General features: G+C 39.3%; 3 protein-coding genes and 1 long non-coding RNA gene across 4 annotated transcripts; 2 read left to right on the forward strand and 2 right to left on the reverse strand.

Moving 5' to 3' along the window:
* Window positions 1-941: 941 nt before the first annotated feature.
* Window positions 942-2,877, reverse strand: LOC119493275. Its single transcript, XM_037778434.1, has one exon. It carries the CDS (start codon window positions 2,875-2,877, stop codon window positions 1,978-1,980), a length of 900 nt encoding a protein of 299 aa, XP_037634362.1. The 3' UTR covers window positions 942-1,977.
* An 80-nt stretch (window positions 2,878-2,957) lies between these two features.
* Window positions 2,958-6,709, reverse strand: LOC119492513 (G-protein coupled receptor 15-like). Its single transcript, XM_037777005.1, has 2 exons — window positions 5,666-6,709; window positions 2,958-4,723 (listed from the first exon to the last, which is right to left on the reverse strand). Exons 1-2 carry the CDS (start codon window positions 6,565-6,567, stop codon window positions 4,669-4,671), a joined length of 957 nt encoding a protein of 318 aa, XP_037632933.1. The 5' UTR covers window positions 6,568-6,709; the 3' UTR covers window positions 2,958-4,668.
* On the forward strand, window positions 6,420-11,300 carry LOC119492514. Its single transcript, XR_005207792.1, has 3 exons — window positions 6,420-6,553; window positions 9,908-10,008; window positions 10,924-11,300. It is a non-coding gene; the product is annotated as an uncharacterized LOC119492514 (long non-coding RNA).
* A 588-nt stretch (window positions 11,301-11,888) lies between these two features.
* LOC119493276 (sphingosine 1-phosphate receptor 3-like) lies at window positions 11,889-12,839 on the forward strand. Its single transcript, XM_037778435.1, has one exon. The coding sequence runs from the start codon at window positions 11,889-11,891 to the stop codon at window positions 12,837-12,839; it is 951 nt and encodes a 316-aa protein (XP_037634363.1).
* Window positions 12,840-14,832: the final 1,993 nt, after the last annotated feature.

The following is a 14,832-nucleotide window of genomic DNA, read 5'->3' on the forward strand; positions in this document are numbered from 1 at the left end:
CATTAGGTGGGCGATGGATATAAATGGAAGTTAGAAAAATCCAGCACACAGACTTTGAGAGCAATCTCAAACTTTTTCATGTCAAGGACCTTCGAAGGATGTAAACTAGACAACAGACCATGGTGTATAAGACGTTGTGCCCTGTGCTGTTGCCCTGCGTGTTAGTAAATAGCCTACAACTACATTAAACTCTGTTTATGTCATGCTGCTAGCACTACTAGCTACTGGCCGATAACCGGTTGTTTGGAAAACAGAGAGGCCTCTTTCACGGCAGGAATTATTATAATTATTGTTACTTGTATTATTTACATGACATCCTCCAGTGTCAAAATACTACAGATGAAGACATTGTGTAAAAATCTTACTTTACTACTACTGCAGCATCACCTGATGCCTCTTATTGTCATTTCAGTTCCACAGTTGTCAGCTTATAGAATTTCCATTAAATCAGAAAGTCAAATCAAATGCTGTGCCTTGCATTTCATTAGAATAAAAACTTGAGAATTTATGTTGATATAATCTCAAATTGTAAGATAAAAACTATTGTCTAAAATGATCAAACTTGTCCTGGGTTTAGCTGATGGTTTTCACGGCAGAAAAGTTGACTCTTCATTGCAGGAAAAAACACAGGTGTAATAATATTAATAAGAATGAACAATAATAATAATAATAATAATAATAATAATAATAATAACAATAACACTAATGTGTTTTCCCATTTGCATCGTGGTGTATATTCACTGGCAACGTTTTTCGAGTAGTGCGAACAGTGCAACATTTATGTAAACCATACCTATATTATTATTATTATTATTATTATTAACAATAATAATAATAATAATAATAATAATAATAATAATAATCTAGGCGACCATAATGTTTCCTCCTAAATTAGTAGTATGTAAATGTCATTTTTAGGAGACAGGGTTGGTCAGAAAATGATTCTATTGTCGTTATCTCTCCCTCCAGGAAATAGACGACACCGTGGTTCTTCTGTTACTGATGGATTTAATAACTTATTAATTGCACCTCAGTCAATATCACCGTCATCAAATCCACCGTCGCATCACACACAAACTGTAACATGCTATGGTAAATATAATCTACAAAACAAAACACTAAATAAACATATTTCACTGGCTGTACACAGCCGAGGGGGATTAAGTCCACTTGAAGATCGTTTTTTTTTTTCAAATGCAATCATCTTAAACTTAAACTTAAACTTTTCAGCGGAGAATAAAATCGATCGGTTGCTTTACGTCTTTTAGAGGGAAAATGCCACAACTAAATGTGTCCCCGCACAGACTTAAACATAGTTCCTAGTGTTAATACAAACAACTCAATTGCATACATAACATTATGTAAACAAACATATAAAATAATGTCATACATAATTACGGAAGTTAAAGTCATATTCAATGTCTCTACCGAAATGGCCTGTGTTGAACAATACAAATATTATAAATGCATACTATTATAATTATTTACTTACTTATTTATTTATAAGTTTATTTATTTATTAAACTTTTTTTGCCCAGCTGCTTCCTAGAGGAGCATAAAGTGAGCGATGGACATAAAAGGAAGTTAGAAAAAAATCCAGCACACAGATTTTGAGAGCAATCTCAAACTTTTTCATGTCAAGGACTTCCACAATAGATATACAATAGACACACAGATAGTACACAGACCAGGGTTGTATAAGAGGTTGTGATGTTTACGCTTCATGGCAAGAAAAATACAGGTGTAATAATAATAATAATAATAATCTAGGCAACACAATGTTTCCTCCTAAATTACTAGCATATTCCTAATTTTTAGCAGGGTTGGCAAAATAAATCCGATGTACATTATTTACTATAAATGATTTACTTTACTTTTAAAATGTCATTGAATGCTTCTTTAAGTTACATATGAAATGCAGTTGTGTTTTCATATTCCGTGGAGACTCTGTAAAGTTTAAACACTCCAGATCAAGTGTTAGTTTGTTATTGGTCCAACTAACCTTTTGGGTTGTTTGCAGCAGCAGATTTTGCTCCACACAATTTTCCACACGGCCATCCTGAGTGAATGGCTCGCACACAGATAGAGGGACGGAGTAAACAGAGCGTTGCTCCTGGATAAGATGGTCATTGGGTTTACAGCGTCGTTTTTAATGACAATCAATGTCCCCGTCAGCGAAGCCAGAACCATATAGAGCACGGATGGGTTCCACAACACTACAAAGAAAAAAACCACCATGACTATGATGAACAAGGACTCTTTCTTACTGTCTCTCTCCGGGCCCGGCGGCTCTCGCAGCAGCTGGTGTCTCGCCACGAAGAGCAACTTGATGGTCATGCCTATTTTCGTGATAATAATCAGCAGCAGACTGATTCTGCTGTATATTGCGATCTCTATGGCTTTAGAAAGAGGCACCATGTGCTTTATAAGCAGCTGACCGTAAACATGCACCCAGCTATACACGTTGATACATATAATCACTCTTGTGGTGATGAAGCGACCATAAAAGAATGGATGACACACGGCAAAATATCGGTCAAACTGGGCAAATAGAAACGTCATGATATTAACTCCAAGAAGCGATGGCAAAATGTAATAAGTCCCATTTTTAGAAGGAAAGCCCACATGCACATCAAAGAGAAATTGGTAGAAAATACCACAGCCGGTCATTGTATCACAAATACTTGTGTTCAGCATGAATATAAACCGATTTTGTCTTAAAAGTGCACGGGTCCCAATAATACCACATGCCACGGAACCGGCCACTATCACGGTGCTAGCCCCGGCCAAGATGTGAAATATAAAAATGAAATAGTCCCCTGGACTGTCAAAGTCAAAAGCCAGAGGAAGGAGCGTTATGTTGACCGAGAGGATCATGATGGAAGCAGCCCAACCTGAACTGCGACAACAAAAGAGCAGCAGCCCTGTTTTAAAGTTTTTTTTAAGAGGAAGAGACAATGATCAATGACGTCCCATCGCGCTTTGCCCTTGTGATCCATTTTTATTTTTGAATTATTTTCAATTCAAACAACAATAGAAAAAAAAACTACAGAAGTTAAGTGACCTTTTGTATTGATTAGAAAGATTATAGCTATTAAAGTTGAGCCTCCTGCCACCACAACCATCAAGGCCCGTCTTGTGGAGGAGAAATCATATTAACAACAAGAATCCGGAGCTGACCGAGGTCATGAACCTGCGGCTGCCAGCGGAGCTGTCCGCGGTGCTCCACTGCACAAAAACAAGTTGACATAATAAGTTTCTGCAAACAACAGACACGTTGAATAGCGCCGTTTTTTTTGTTTGTTTGTTTGCATTTGGTCAGAACAAGTGACGTAGTAGAACGAACGAAGCGCAGATTAAGTGACGTAATATATCGAACGTTGAAAGTCTAGTGACAAACAAAGAACGTAGAAGAAGTGAAAGTCAATGTATACGTTCCATTGGAACGTTGTATTACAACGTTCCATCTCAACGCCAGCGCCCAGCAGCAGAGCTTCGCCTCGGCGGTTTTGGACTGTAATCTGTTCTGTAACAGAATAATGACATTAGCATCACACATAAACTGTGCTACGAAACAAATCACTAAATAAACATATCTCGCTGGCTACACACAACCGAGGAGGAATGAGTCCACTTGAACACTGTTTCTTCAAATTCGGGCAATGCAATCATCTTAAACTTAAACTGAAACTCAAACGTGGTCGAGTATGATTAAACAGCATATAGCAACAGTAAATTCAGGCCTGGGTGGGTTTAGAAATTAAAACAAAAAAACTGCGGGATATATTCTACTACTGTATGTGATCAATTAACCTCAAATGTTGATATCGTCTGTCATGGCATAAATAATTCAAATGTTTATTTTAACAGTATTTTACCCGTAATGGAGAGTTGCATGAGCAAAATGCCATCCGAACTTAAGTATAAGACACTGAATACAGGGGAATAACAGGCTCTCATAACCTGCAATGTTAACACCTGGATGAACATGAGTTTACCAGTAAATAAAACACAATCCATATTCCAAATTCAAGCTAAGCAATACAGGGGGGTGTTAAAGAAAAGGGTGATCCGAATGTTTTATTTTATTCTGTTATGACAAATATGACAGGTGGGTTTCTTTTTTTTTTCATATACTTTATTTTTTCCCTTTTTTCGAGGTTGTTTTCATATATGCAATTTTACGATTCGTAAATAGTTTATAAACAATTTTTTTTAAATACTGAGCTTATAGATGAACTCATTACGTACACTAGAGAAAACAACTTCAACATTCAAAATTGAAATTAAATTAAGAAAAGAAATAATAATAATAAAAATAAAGAATAGAATATAGAACCCCCCCCCTTCAAAAAACAAAACAAAACAAAACAGGCGTGTTTCATGTGCAAAACATCGATTCCAAATGAAATGTCAGATTTAGCGCTCTTAGCCCCACACAGCCCTCGAAACATGCAGCAGTGGCACACACACACACTGTCCTCTCCTCATCCCAAACACAGTCCATATTTCACATTTGACTAATCCCCACGCAAAAAAGGTCCAACTGCGCAATCTGTCGAGTGCGTTTTGTTTCAGTCATTTTACATAATGAACATTCAGATGTGATTGAAACACGTGTCACTTTTACGTCATCAGCGCCATTTAATCCTTTCTCCTTATGATACCTTATGATGATGATGATGCTGGCTGCTTCTTCATTCCATCAAAGTTAAAGCCAATTCTGAAACAGAGAGACAGGATGGAAGAGAGAGAGGGAGTTGCGGTAATTGTTTTACATAATATTTCTTATTAACATTGGACAAGTAGAACAGATAGGCCTTAGATATAAAACAGTGCGTAACGTGCGCATTACAGCCAAACAGTTACATTTAAAATCAAGTTCACGGCCACTCTCACCTCGCCAGACTTAAACATAGTTCGTATGTGTTAATACAAATAACTCAATTGCATACATAACATTATGTAAACAAACATATAAAATAATGTCATACATAATTATGGAAGTTAAAGTCATATTCAATGTCTCTACCGAAATGGCCAGTGTTGAACAATACAGATGTTATAGATGCATACTATTATAATTATTTACCTACTTACTTATATATTTATTAAACTTTTTATTGCCCGGCTGCTTCCTAGAAGAGCATAAAGTGTGCGATGGACATAACAGTTTTTAAAGCTAGTCACATGTCAAAGACAATTTTTGGAACAGTAATGCAAAACAGCACTTTATTATGGACATAAATGCACTTTTCTCTGCTGCTAAACACGACTGCAAATTGGGTGTATGACTGCAAATTGTATGAAATTGTGTCTGAAACGTTTACTAATTTTATTCTTCTATTGTTATTTTTAGGTATGTTCATTTTAATACTTATTTATTCTATCCTTTTTAATGCACTGACGGGAGCTGGGAGAAACGATATTTCGTTTCCTTCTGTGTATGCAAATACTCAGTGAAATGACAATAAAGTGAATCTTGAATCTTGAAATGGAAGTTAGAAAAAAAATCTAGCACACATATTTTGAGAGCAATCTCAAACTTTTTCATGTCAAGGACCTCCAAAATAGATGTACAATAGACACACAGACGGTACACAGACCAGGGATGTATAAGAGGTTGTGATGCTTACGCTTCATGGCAAGAAAGGGCCACTCTCACCTCGCCCTCCTGCAGGTGCAGATCCTCCTCCACCCTGTTCTCCAGACGGCCTCCCGCAGCGCCGGACTGCCCCAGATGTACACAGCTGGAGTCACCAGTGCGTTCATGCGCGCCATGGTGGCGAACAGGTTGGTGGCTTCATTCCTGGACCTCAGACCTTTCCTCGTCAGCTGTCTCACAATGATATTAACAAAGGACGGACACCACAGAGCCAAGAAGCAGATCACCACAAACACAATGATGCGCAGCGACTCCTTCTTGTTGTCTCTCTCCGCGCTGGGCGCCTCTCTCACCAGGTGGTTCCTGGCAATCACATACAATTTAACAGTCATCAACACTTTAACGAGCACTATAATCTGCAGAGTCATCACACCGAACGCGTTTATTTGAGCCGCCTTCGAAATGGGCACCATGTTCTGCACCGTGAGGATGGAGTAGGTGTAGATCCAACAGAACGCGCAGATTCCAATAACGAAAGAGCGCGTAATGTAGCGATTGTAGAAGAATGGATGGCACACGGCGAAGTAGCGGTCGAACTGCGCGAAGAGGAAGGTTAACACATTGACACCGAGAAACGAGGGTAGAATGTAGAACGTTCCGTTTCTGGAGGGGTAGCCCTCTTGGACGTCAAAGAGGCCGAGGTAGTAGGCCGAGAAGCCGGTCAGAGTGTCACTGATGCTCGTGTTCAGCATGAATATGAACCGGTTCTGGCCTCGCAGAGACCGAGTGGAGGAGATCCCGATGACCACCGAGCCGGCGACCAGCACGGCGCTGGTGGCGAACAGAATGTGGAAGATGAAGATGAGGAAGTCCTCCGCAGTGTCGAAGTCCACCGACAGAGGGACGGTGGCGTTCAGGAGGAGAAGCATCCTGGAGGCTCCACCAGAAGTACGAGCACACATTATATTTATAGATGCTCAGATAGATCTCTAAAGGGCAGAGGCTCAAGTGACATGTTTAACAGAACAGACGCATGTCAGACATATGGAGGCCTAATCACAACAGGTCCCAGGGGTGTTTGGTGATGGTAATAAACAAGATGATCACCAGTGGCTTGTTTGTGCGTCCTGTGGTTTCCATAACACTTTCACAGTGGTTTGGAAGAAATTGTATTTGGTTCACCATCTGACTCTCATAAAGTTCATATTGTTATTCATAACGAAAAAATCCAGCAGGTATTTTCATATAAATATTTGGGAGTAATGATAGACCATCTGTTATCTTGGAAAGACCACATTGAATTTGTCTGTAAAAAGACCACCTCAGGTCTTTTGGGGCGAGTAAACAAATTCTTCTTTTGTTTTTTACTTCTGTGATTATGAGTGTTCTACAGTATTGTTATACTACATGGTTCAAGAGTTTGTCCACTACTTTAAAGTCAAAACTGCTTCATCAAATGAAAATCTGCTCAAAGATTGTAGGTCAGCCCCTTGAGAAACTCTATGAATCAGCCTATCATAATAACATCTTAAGGCTGGCTAACACCATCGTCTCTGACCCCAACCATGTTTTGAACAGTGAATATTAATTGTTACCATCAAATTGGAGATACAGGGTTCCACGATTTGATAAAGTTAGACTGAAGCTCTCTTTTGTACACCAGTCAATCCTAAAACTAAATGTGGAGCCTAATCCCAGATTAAATGTACGTTGAAGGGCCCTGAATATCGTCTTCTGTGATTGTAATGTTTAAATGTATGTATCCTTGTTTTCTTGTCTTTGTCCTTTCTGTGATGTTGCAAATGGAGCTGCTGTGATGCAAAACAAATTTCAGACCTGTTTGACAATAAAGTATTATCGTATTGTCGTATTGTCTGTCTGAGGTCTACAGGGTGACCAAGGAAAACTTTTATCAAGTTTTTATCACTTTTGTTCAACGCCTTCACTTTCCCCTCTGCTACATCTTCAGAGTAAAAACTTAATTAGCTTCTAAATTAAGTCAAGGCAACTTTATAGCACATTTCAAAAACAGATGCAAAGAAAAGCAATAAAGGTCCCATATTGTAAAAAAAATTGATTTTCATGTCTTTTATATTATAAAGCAGGTTTAAGTGCTATATAAATAATGTGAAAGTATCAAAACACTCAATCCATGGAGAAATACACACAGCCCGTATTCAGAAACTGTGCGTTTGAAACAAGCTGTTAGGATTTCTGTCCATTTGTGATGTCACAAATCTACAATATTTAGACCATTTCACAGTTTTATATGTAAACACACTAAATGTGTCCCACTTTATTTCCTGTTGCAGTGTATGTGAATGACATCAGCTGACAGGATGTAAACATGGACCCAAGCTGTTTCCTAGCAACGCAATTCCATTGTAATTCCGTTGAAATGCACTAAAACGGAGCGCTTCAGGCAGAGGGTAAATACAGGCATATTCAGACAGACAGTATGAGAAACATAATGTTTTTTTTTAACACTAAAACATGTAAACATGTTCTAGTAGAAACCCAAAATACAAACATGAACCTGAAAATGAGCATATGTCCCCTTTAAACAATAAGCAATAACAAATGGATTAGAGCAGAACTACAGTGCAGTAATAAGTTGTAAGTTGCACCAAATGCAACAAAGGAAATAAAAGTATAGTAGAGAAACCAATCAATCAATGGAACAGGAGAACAACAGAGTGTATGTTTTGTATTTGAAAGTGGCCACGGTAGTTGGGGAGCATGTGAGAGCATTTAAGTTGGTTCCATCTGTGTGCAACATAAAAGCAGCCTCACCCTGTTTTTGTAATATAAACCTTGATGTTTCTTGGTAATGAGAACTCTGCAGGGCCGTCTAATTCAGGGACTCTCAAAGTTTTTGGGGCCAGGGACCCATACAGGGACTCCCTCATAATCATAGCTCTGATTAAGCATAATGCTCACTACCATTTGTACTCTTAGATGCCATTGGAACTATTTGTATTCTAAAACTAATCAACCTAACTCCTTCAGACCTGTTTCATAGTGATAAACAGACACAATTAAATTTGAATCGTGTTAAGATAAGATGAGATAATACTTTATTAGTCCCACAGCGGGGAAATTTGCAATGTTATGGAAAGCTAATACACTTATATACCTTTAAACAGAGGGCTATTTTATTCAAATTGCATTTGGACTCAACTTGACAGCATTTATGGCCTACATTTCAAGTCATTGATCTTAAAAGCTTTCAAAAAATGAACAGTTGTAAGTCCTAATAAAGCCAGACGTTTAAATTTACCAGTCTAAAGCTGACTCTCATTTAAGTGCTTCAGATTCAAAATAATGGACTTATTGCTGTGTGTCACAATCATATCAGACTTTCTATTGGCTCAAAGCTAACGTGGGTGGGAGTAATGGACACAATATGCTTGTTTTATTGGTGCAAATGATCCCCATGTGTAGATATGCACTTTTTTAGGATACAGAACAGTTTTATCATTTATAGCAAATGATTTTGCTAACAGAGTGCCAAAGACCCCTCGGGGTCTCCGGACCCCACTTAGAGAATCACTGGTCTAAGTCATATAGGCCTTCCCTTTATTACGACACAGTTGAAATGCAGAATGATTCAGTTTTGCCATCTGTAACCAGTTATTAACTAATGATCATAGCTGCATGGGTATGAAGTGCTCGTTTGAATCAACAAACGTACCAACACATGTTGCTTGGATTATAACAACATGAACTCACAATAGACACTTCTTTTAATTCAGGTACATTTTGCCCAAAGTTTAATGAAAGTTTCCAAATAAATGAGCATTAATCACCTGAAGGCCTCTTCATTAAACTCATTTGCTCGTTTTTATTGCTTCAGTACATGAAGGTCCCTGTGAGTCATTGAATCATTTGATCTCTGAGAACTTTCACCAGACAATATCTGACTAAAGTCAATGCGCTTTTCAACCACTAGAGGGAGCAATAACTAATATTTTAAGGCCAAAAGACTTCTCTCTGCTGTTGGCAATGATCTCTAATCTTGCAGAGATTCTGTAAAGTTCAGTCCAAATGAATATATTCAGTATATGCAGTGTAGTGAATCCTACTGAGTTTCTCTCATAAACTGGTTCTCACAGTGGACATCATGATGTAGAAATGCATTTGGTTCACTGAAGTTTTCTCTTCAAGTCCTATCAGATCAGTGATAAACACACACTTGAAATAAAATCAGTGTAATTGAAAGAGTTGATAATAAAGCAGTGATAGAAATGCATTAACCTTAGACACAAACATGCATTTGACAAAATCCTTTTCTTGCCCCAGACTATTGGATTAGAAGCTTGTCTGTCTGAATGAAGACATGTGGACACATGCTGTTGTTGATGGAGCATCCAGACACTAAACATGAGCAATCTCCAGCAGCTGTGAGTACTAGAAATGTTGTGTTTTATTTACATGTTTCAGTCAACTACTTAACTCTATATAGATTCATAATTAGCCCTGTTAGAGAGGGTGTATGCAACTTTTAGACAAGCTCAGTACAGACAGGTTAGGGGAGATACGTCTTATTAAAACTGATAGTTCGGTATTGTTCTATTTATGGCCCAAAAGCAACAAATCAAACCTCAGTTTGAGAGCCCCAACTTTGGAAACCACTTGCACAACACAAAGATTAGAGAAAAAAGAAAAGTTCAAGATTATAGCAAGTTAAATAATTATATCGTTCTACTTTCTTTCTTGTGACCTAAAACTTTTAACAAGCACTAAGTTTCAGAGGCTGATGTCCACTACTATATGCTTCTGTTTCTGAAGTGCTTTCATAAAGTCAAAGTGCTTTAGATTAAAGAGGTCAAACAACTTAAAGGTCCCATATCATGCTCATTTTCAGGTTCATACTTGTATTTTATGTTTCTACTAGAACATGTTTACATGCTGTAATGTTAAAAAAAACAACTTTATTTTCCTCGTACTGCCTGTCTGTATATACCTGTATTTACCCTCTGTCTGAAACACTTAGTTTTAGTGCATTTCAACAGAATTGCAACGGAATTGTGTTGCTAGGCAACAGTTTGGGTCCATGTTTACTTCCTGTCAGCTGATGTTATTTACATACACTGCAACAGGAAATAAACTGGGACACGTTTAGAATGTTTACGTTTAAAACCGTGTAATGGTCTAAATATTGTACATTTGTGACATCACAAATGGACAGAAATCCTAACGGCTTGTTTCAAACGCACAATTTCTGAATACGGACTGTGTGTATTTCTCCGTATATTGAGCATTTTGATTGATTTTGGCCGGCCTCTCCTTCTTTTGCCTTGTGGGTTCCATCTAAGGGCCTGCCTGGTGATGCTGGTACTCGGTTTCCGGATTGTGTGGCCAATCCATCCCCATCTCCTTCTCCTGATCTCTTCTTCATCAGGTTGTTGACCTGTTCTCTGCCAAAGATCATTGTTGCTGGTTTGTTAATTGGTTTGTTGCCCATGCTAAAAGTCTTCTGTCCTCAAAGCCAGAGGGAGGCTGTTCTGATAAACTGATAAACATGCACTGAGAAATTGTGCCAAAAGGTCAATAAGTTGTTGACCTCTGTGTGTTTTCATCAAAAGCTTGTTGACTTGTTATCCATGGACATTAAAGTCACCCAGGTGGTCTCCTCCCTACATAGATAAGAGCAGAGGTAAACCCTCCCACTTGCACCAAATAAAGATTAAAGAATAAAGAAAAGTTAAAGATTATAGCAGGTTACATAATTATAGTCTTTTCTACTTTCTTTCTTGTGTCCTAAAACCTTTAACGAGCACAAAGTTGCAAGAGGTTACTAATAAATGTTATTGTTTATGAAGTGGTTTCATAAAGTCAAAGTGCTTTAGATTAATAGAGATTGCCAAAGGTGATTCATAATCAAATGGTATTTTAGTTGCAATAACAGATTCTAGTTAAAAACAAGGCTAAATAGATTGGTTTGTTGCACAAAAGGCTGCTTTCCTCAGAGCCAGATGGAGGCTGTTCTGTTTTATATAAAAAAAGTACTGAAGTCAACTGAAACTGATAAACATGCACTGAGAAATTGTGCCAAAAGGTCAATAAGTTGTTGACCTCTGTGTGTTTTCATCATGAGCTTGTTGACTTGTTCTCCATGGACATTAAAGTCACCCAGGTGGTCTCCTCCCTACATAGATAAGAGCAGAAGTAAACCCTCCCAGCTGCGCAGTCACACAGCTGCATGCTGTCAGCTCTCTTTCTGCTGTGCCATGAAGACCTGAACACTCTGTTGTTGCTAACACTTGTTTTCTCTGCTCCGATGAGTAACAGCAGCCTGCAGGGTTGGTCTCCTGTGCTGCCTCTCACAAGCTTCGGCAATGTGATGATGTTTCTTTTCAACATCCTCCTGGCTGCGACCATCATCTTCCTCAACGTGTCCGTGTCTCTCTCCATCCTGCTGAACAAGGCGCTGCGCAGCGAGAACCGCTTCATGTACATGCTGAGCACCTGCTTGAGCGACATCTGCACCGGCGTGTCCTACTATTACGCAGGTGTCCTCGACGTGAGGGACAACTTCAGCTCACCTACGAGAACCTTCTACATCGCGCACACGTTTCTAGGGCTGTCTTACATGGCCATCCTGGCCGCGCAGGCAGATAGGTACCACGCGGTGGTGTCACCTTTTAAATACTCCCAGAGGATGAGCAGAAACAAAACCCTGCTGGTCATCTTCTCCTACTGGCTCTATGCGTTCCTCATCGTGGCCGTGAACAACGTGGTCACAGTCGGGGTGGCCAAACAGGTCACCAGCATAGGCACGTTTGCGGGCAACATATTCACAGTGATCATAATGATAGGGCTGAACATCAGGCTGTTCATGATAGCTAGGTTCCAGCTGGAGAGAGAGCCTCCTTCAGAGGAGAGAGACAGCAAGCGCTCCTCGGTGTATCTCATCTTGGTGGTGGCTGTGTTCTTCTTAGGCACGTGGCTTCCTATATTCTGTCATGTTGTGGCATGCAATTTCTTTCGTTCGAAATGTCATACCTTTAAGAATGAAGGCACTGACCCTATTCGCATTTTGCCCCGAGTTAACGCAGCCCTGACTCCCATCCTGTACATCAGAGGATGCTCCGGACTCAGGGTGACGCTGCTCAGCAGAGTGTGGAGACGCTGCTGTAGAGGAGCAGGAGCAGGAGGAGCAGGAGGAGCAGGAGGAGGTGGTGAGAGGGTGATGACACGCAGTCGGCGCCTTGGTGTTATCCAAAAATGATTTTACGCATCACATCCAAAGGTTTTACGCATCACACCCAAAGGTTTTACGCATGCACCCCAGCCCAGAATCACCTTAGATGCTGCAGAAAATGGATTTATTATGTTATCAAGCATGCATGCACGGTTACACTACAGGGGTACAGTTAGCCAAATGTTTTATGACTTTGTACTGTTTATGTTCTTTTTTTTTGTTGGTTCTTGCTTGAAATTCTTTACCTCGCTCTCCTTGTTGGAGGAGAAGGAAGAGGAGCAGGAGGTGAGAGGGTGATGACACGCAGTCGGCGCCTTGGTGTTATCCAAAAATGATTTTACGCATCACATCGAAAGGTTTTACGCATCACATCCAAAGGTTTTACGCATCACGTCCAAAGGTTTTACGCGCACCCCAGCCCAAAATCACCTTATAGATGCTGCAGAAAATTGATTTATATGTTATCAAGCATGCACGGTTACACTGCAGAAGTACAGTCAGACAAATGTTTTATGCATTCACACCCCAGCCCAGAATCCCCTTATAGATGCTGCAGAAAATGTATTTATTATGTTATCAAGCATGCATGCACGGTTACACTGCAGAGGTACAGTTAGACAAATGTTTTATGACTTTGTACTGTTAAATGTTCTTTTTTTCTGTTGGATCTTGCTTGAAATCCTTTACCTCGCTCTCCTTGGTGGAAGAGCAGGAGGAGGAGGAGGAGCAGGAGGTGAGAGGGTGATGACACAGTGTCGGAACCTTGGTGTTATCCAAAGATGATTTTATGCATCACATCCAAATGTTTTATGCATTCACCCTCCAGCCCAGAATCACCTTATGGTTAATAAGAAGTCATACTTCTTCTGCTGTGAGCAAACAGCATTAAGAGTTGGGCATGTTTTCAGATTTTAGACTTATCACATGCTGTATATAAAGTATTTTGCTCGATAATAATAGTTTCATCCATGCAGCTGGCTCAGATTAAACTTGAAAATGAAGGAGGGAGACTTCTGGTCTGATATTTGTTATGAAGGTTTGTGGTTGCTGCAGAAAACGGATTTATATGTTATCAAGCATGCAGGGTTACACTGCAGGGGTGCAGTTAGACAAATGTTTTATGACTTTGTACTGTTAATGTTCTTTTTTTTGTTGGATCTTGCTTGAAATTCTTTACCTCGCTCTCCTTGTTTATCCTGTGCCACTTTGAACTGTTACACACCCAATCCCTGCGGCTTCATTTCAATAGTTGGATGGTTTAAATCAATGCCAACAGAAACAAACTTTAATCACTATCATCATTATTAATGCAGCCAGCTGTCAATCACCGAGGACAAGTTCAGGCTTTCCTAAATGTTCCATCATGACTGTTTGTACACCTGATTATTTCCATTGATCCACTGATTTTCCACAAAATGCTTTGTCTGAATGTCTGAATGAAGGAAGAAACTGATGGAAGTTACAAATGAACACAGATCCTGTGGTGTATTTTGTTCTTTTTTTTATACTACATATTCCAATAAGTAAACATTAAAGGTCATCAATCATAGAAACTTAACTGTGCCAGCTTTTTGTAATTACCTTCAGGCATGTTCCTTTTAATCGTCTTTATTTTGCGATTCTATTAATAAGGTTCCTTGTTGGAGACAATTAAATGTCAAATATGCAAAGGACAAAGTGTGTCGACACCTTTATTATTACATGTTCTGATGAGCCTCCACCATCTCTCCAGATACTGCACTGGTGTGATTTCTGACACCTTCATTAAATAGATTTTTTTGCCGTGGTAAATGTTAACCTTTTGTCATTTATCACGTTTACCTTATAGTGTTGTTTTCTGTGACTGATCCTCAGCTTCAGGAAGAGGTGATAATAACACAGAAACACATGCACCGCGTCTAAGCACCTCGATTATGCAACACAGAGGATGCATTTTCCTCTCCAACCACAGCGTGTCAGAAGAGCACTTTGGCACAGAGCCATATAACTCCATATCAGTGGAATGTGAACCATAAACATA

Source organism: Sebastes umbrosus, chromosome 8 (genome assembly GCF_015220745.1).
Source record: "Sebastes umbrosus isolate fSebUmb1 chromosome 8, fSebUmb1.pri, whole genome shotgun sequence".
In the NCBI taxonomy this organism is placed as follows: Eukaryota; Metazoa; Chordata; class Actinopteri; order Perciformes; family Sebastidae; genus Sebastes; species Sebastes umbrosus.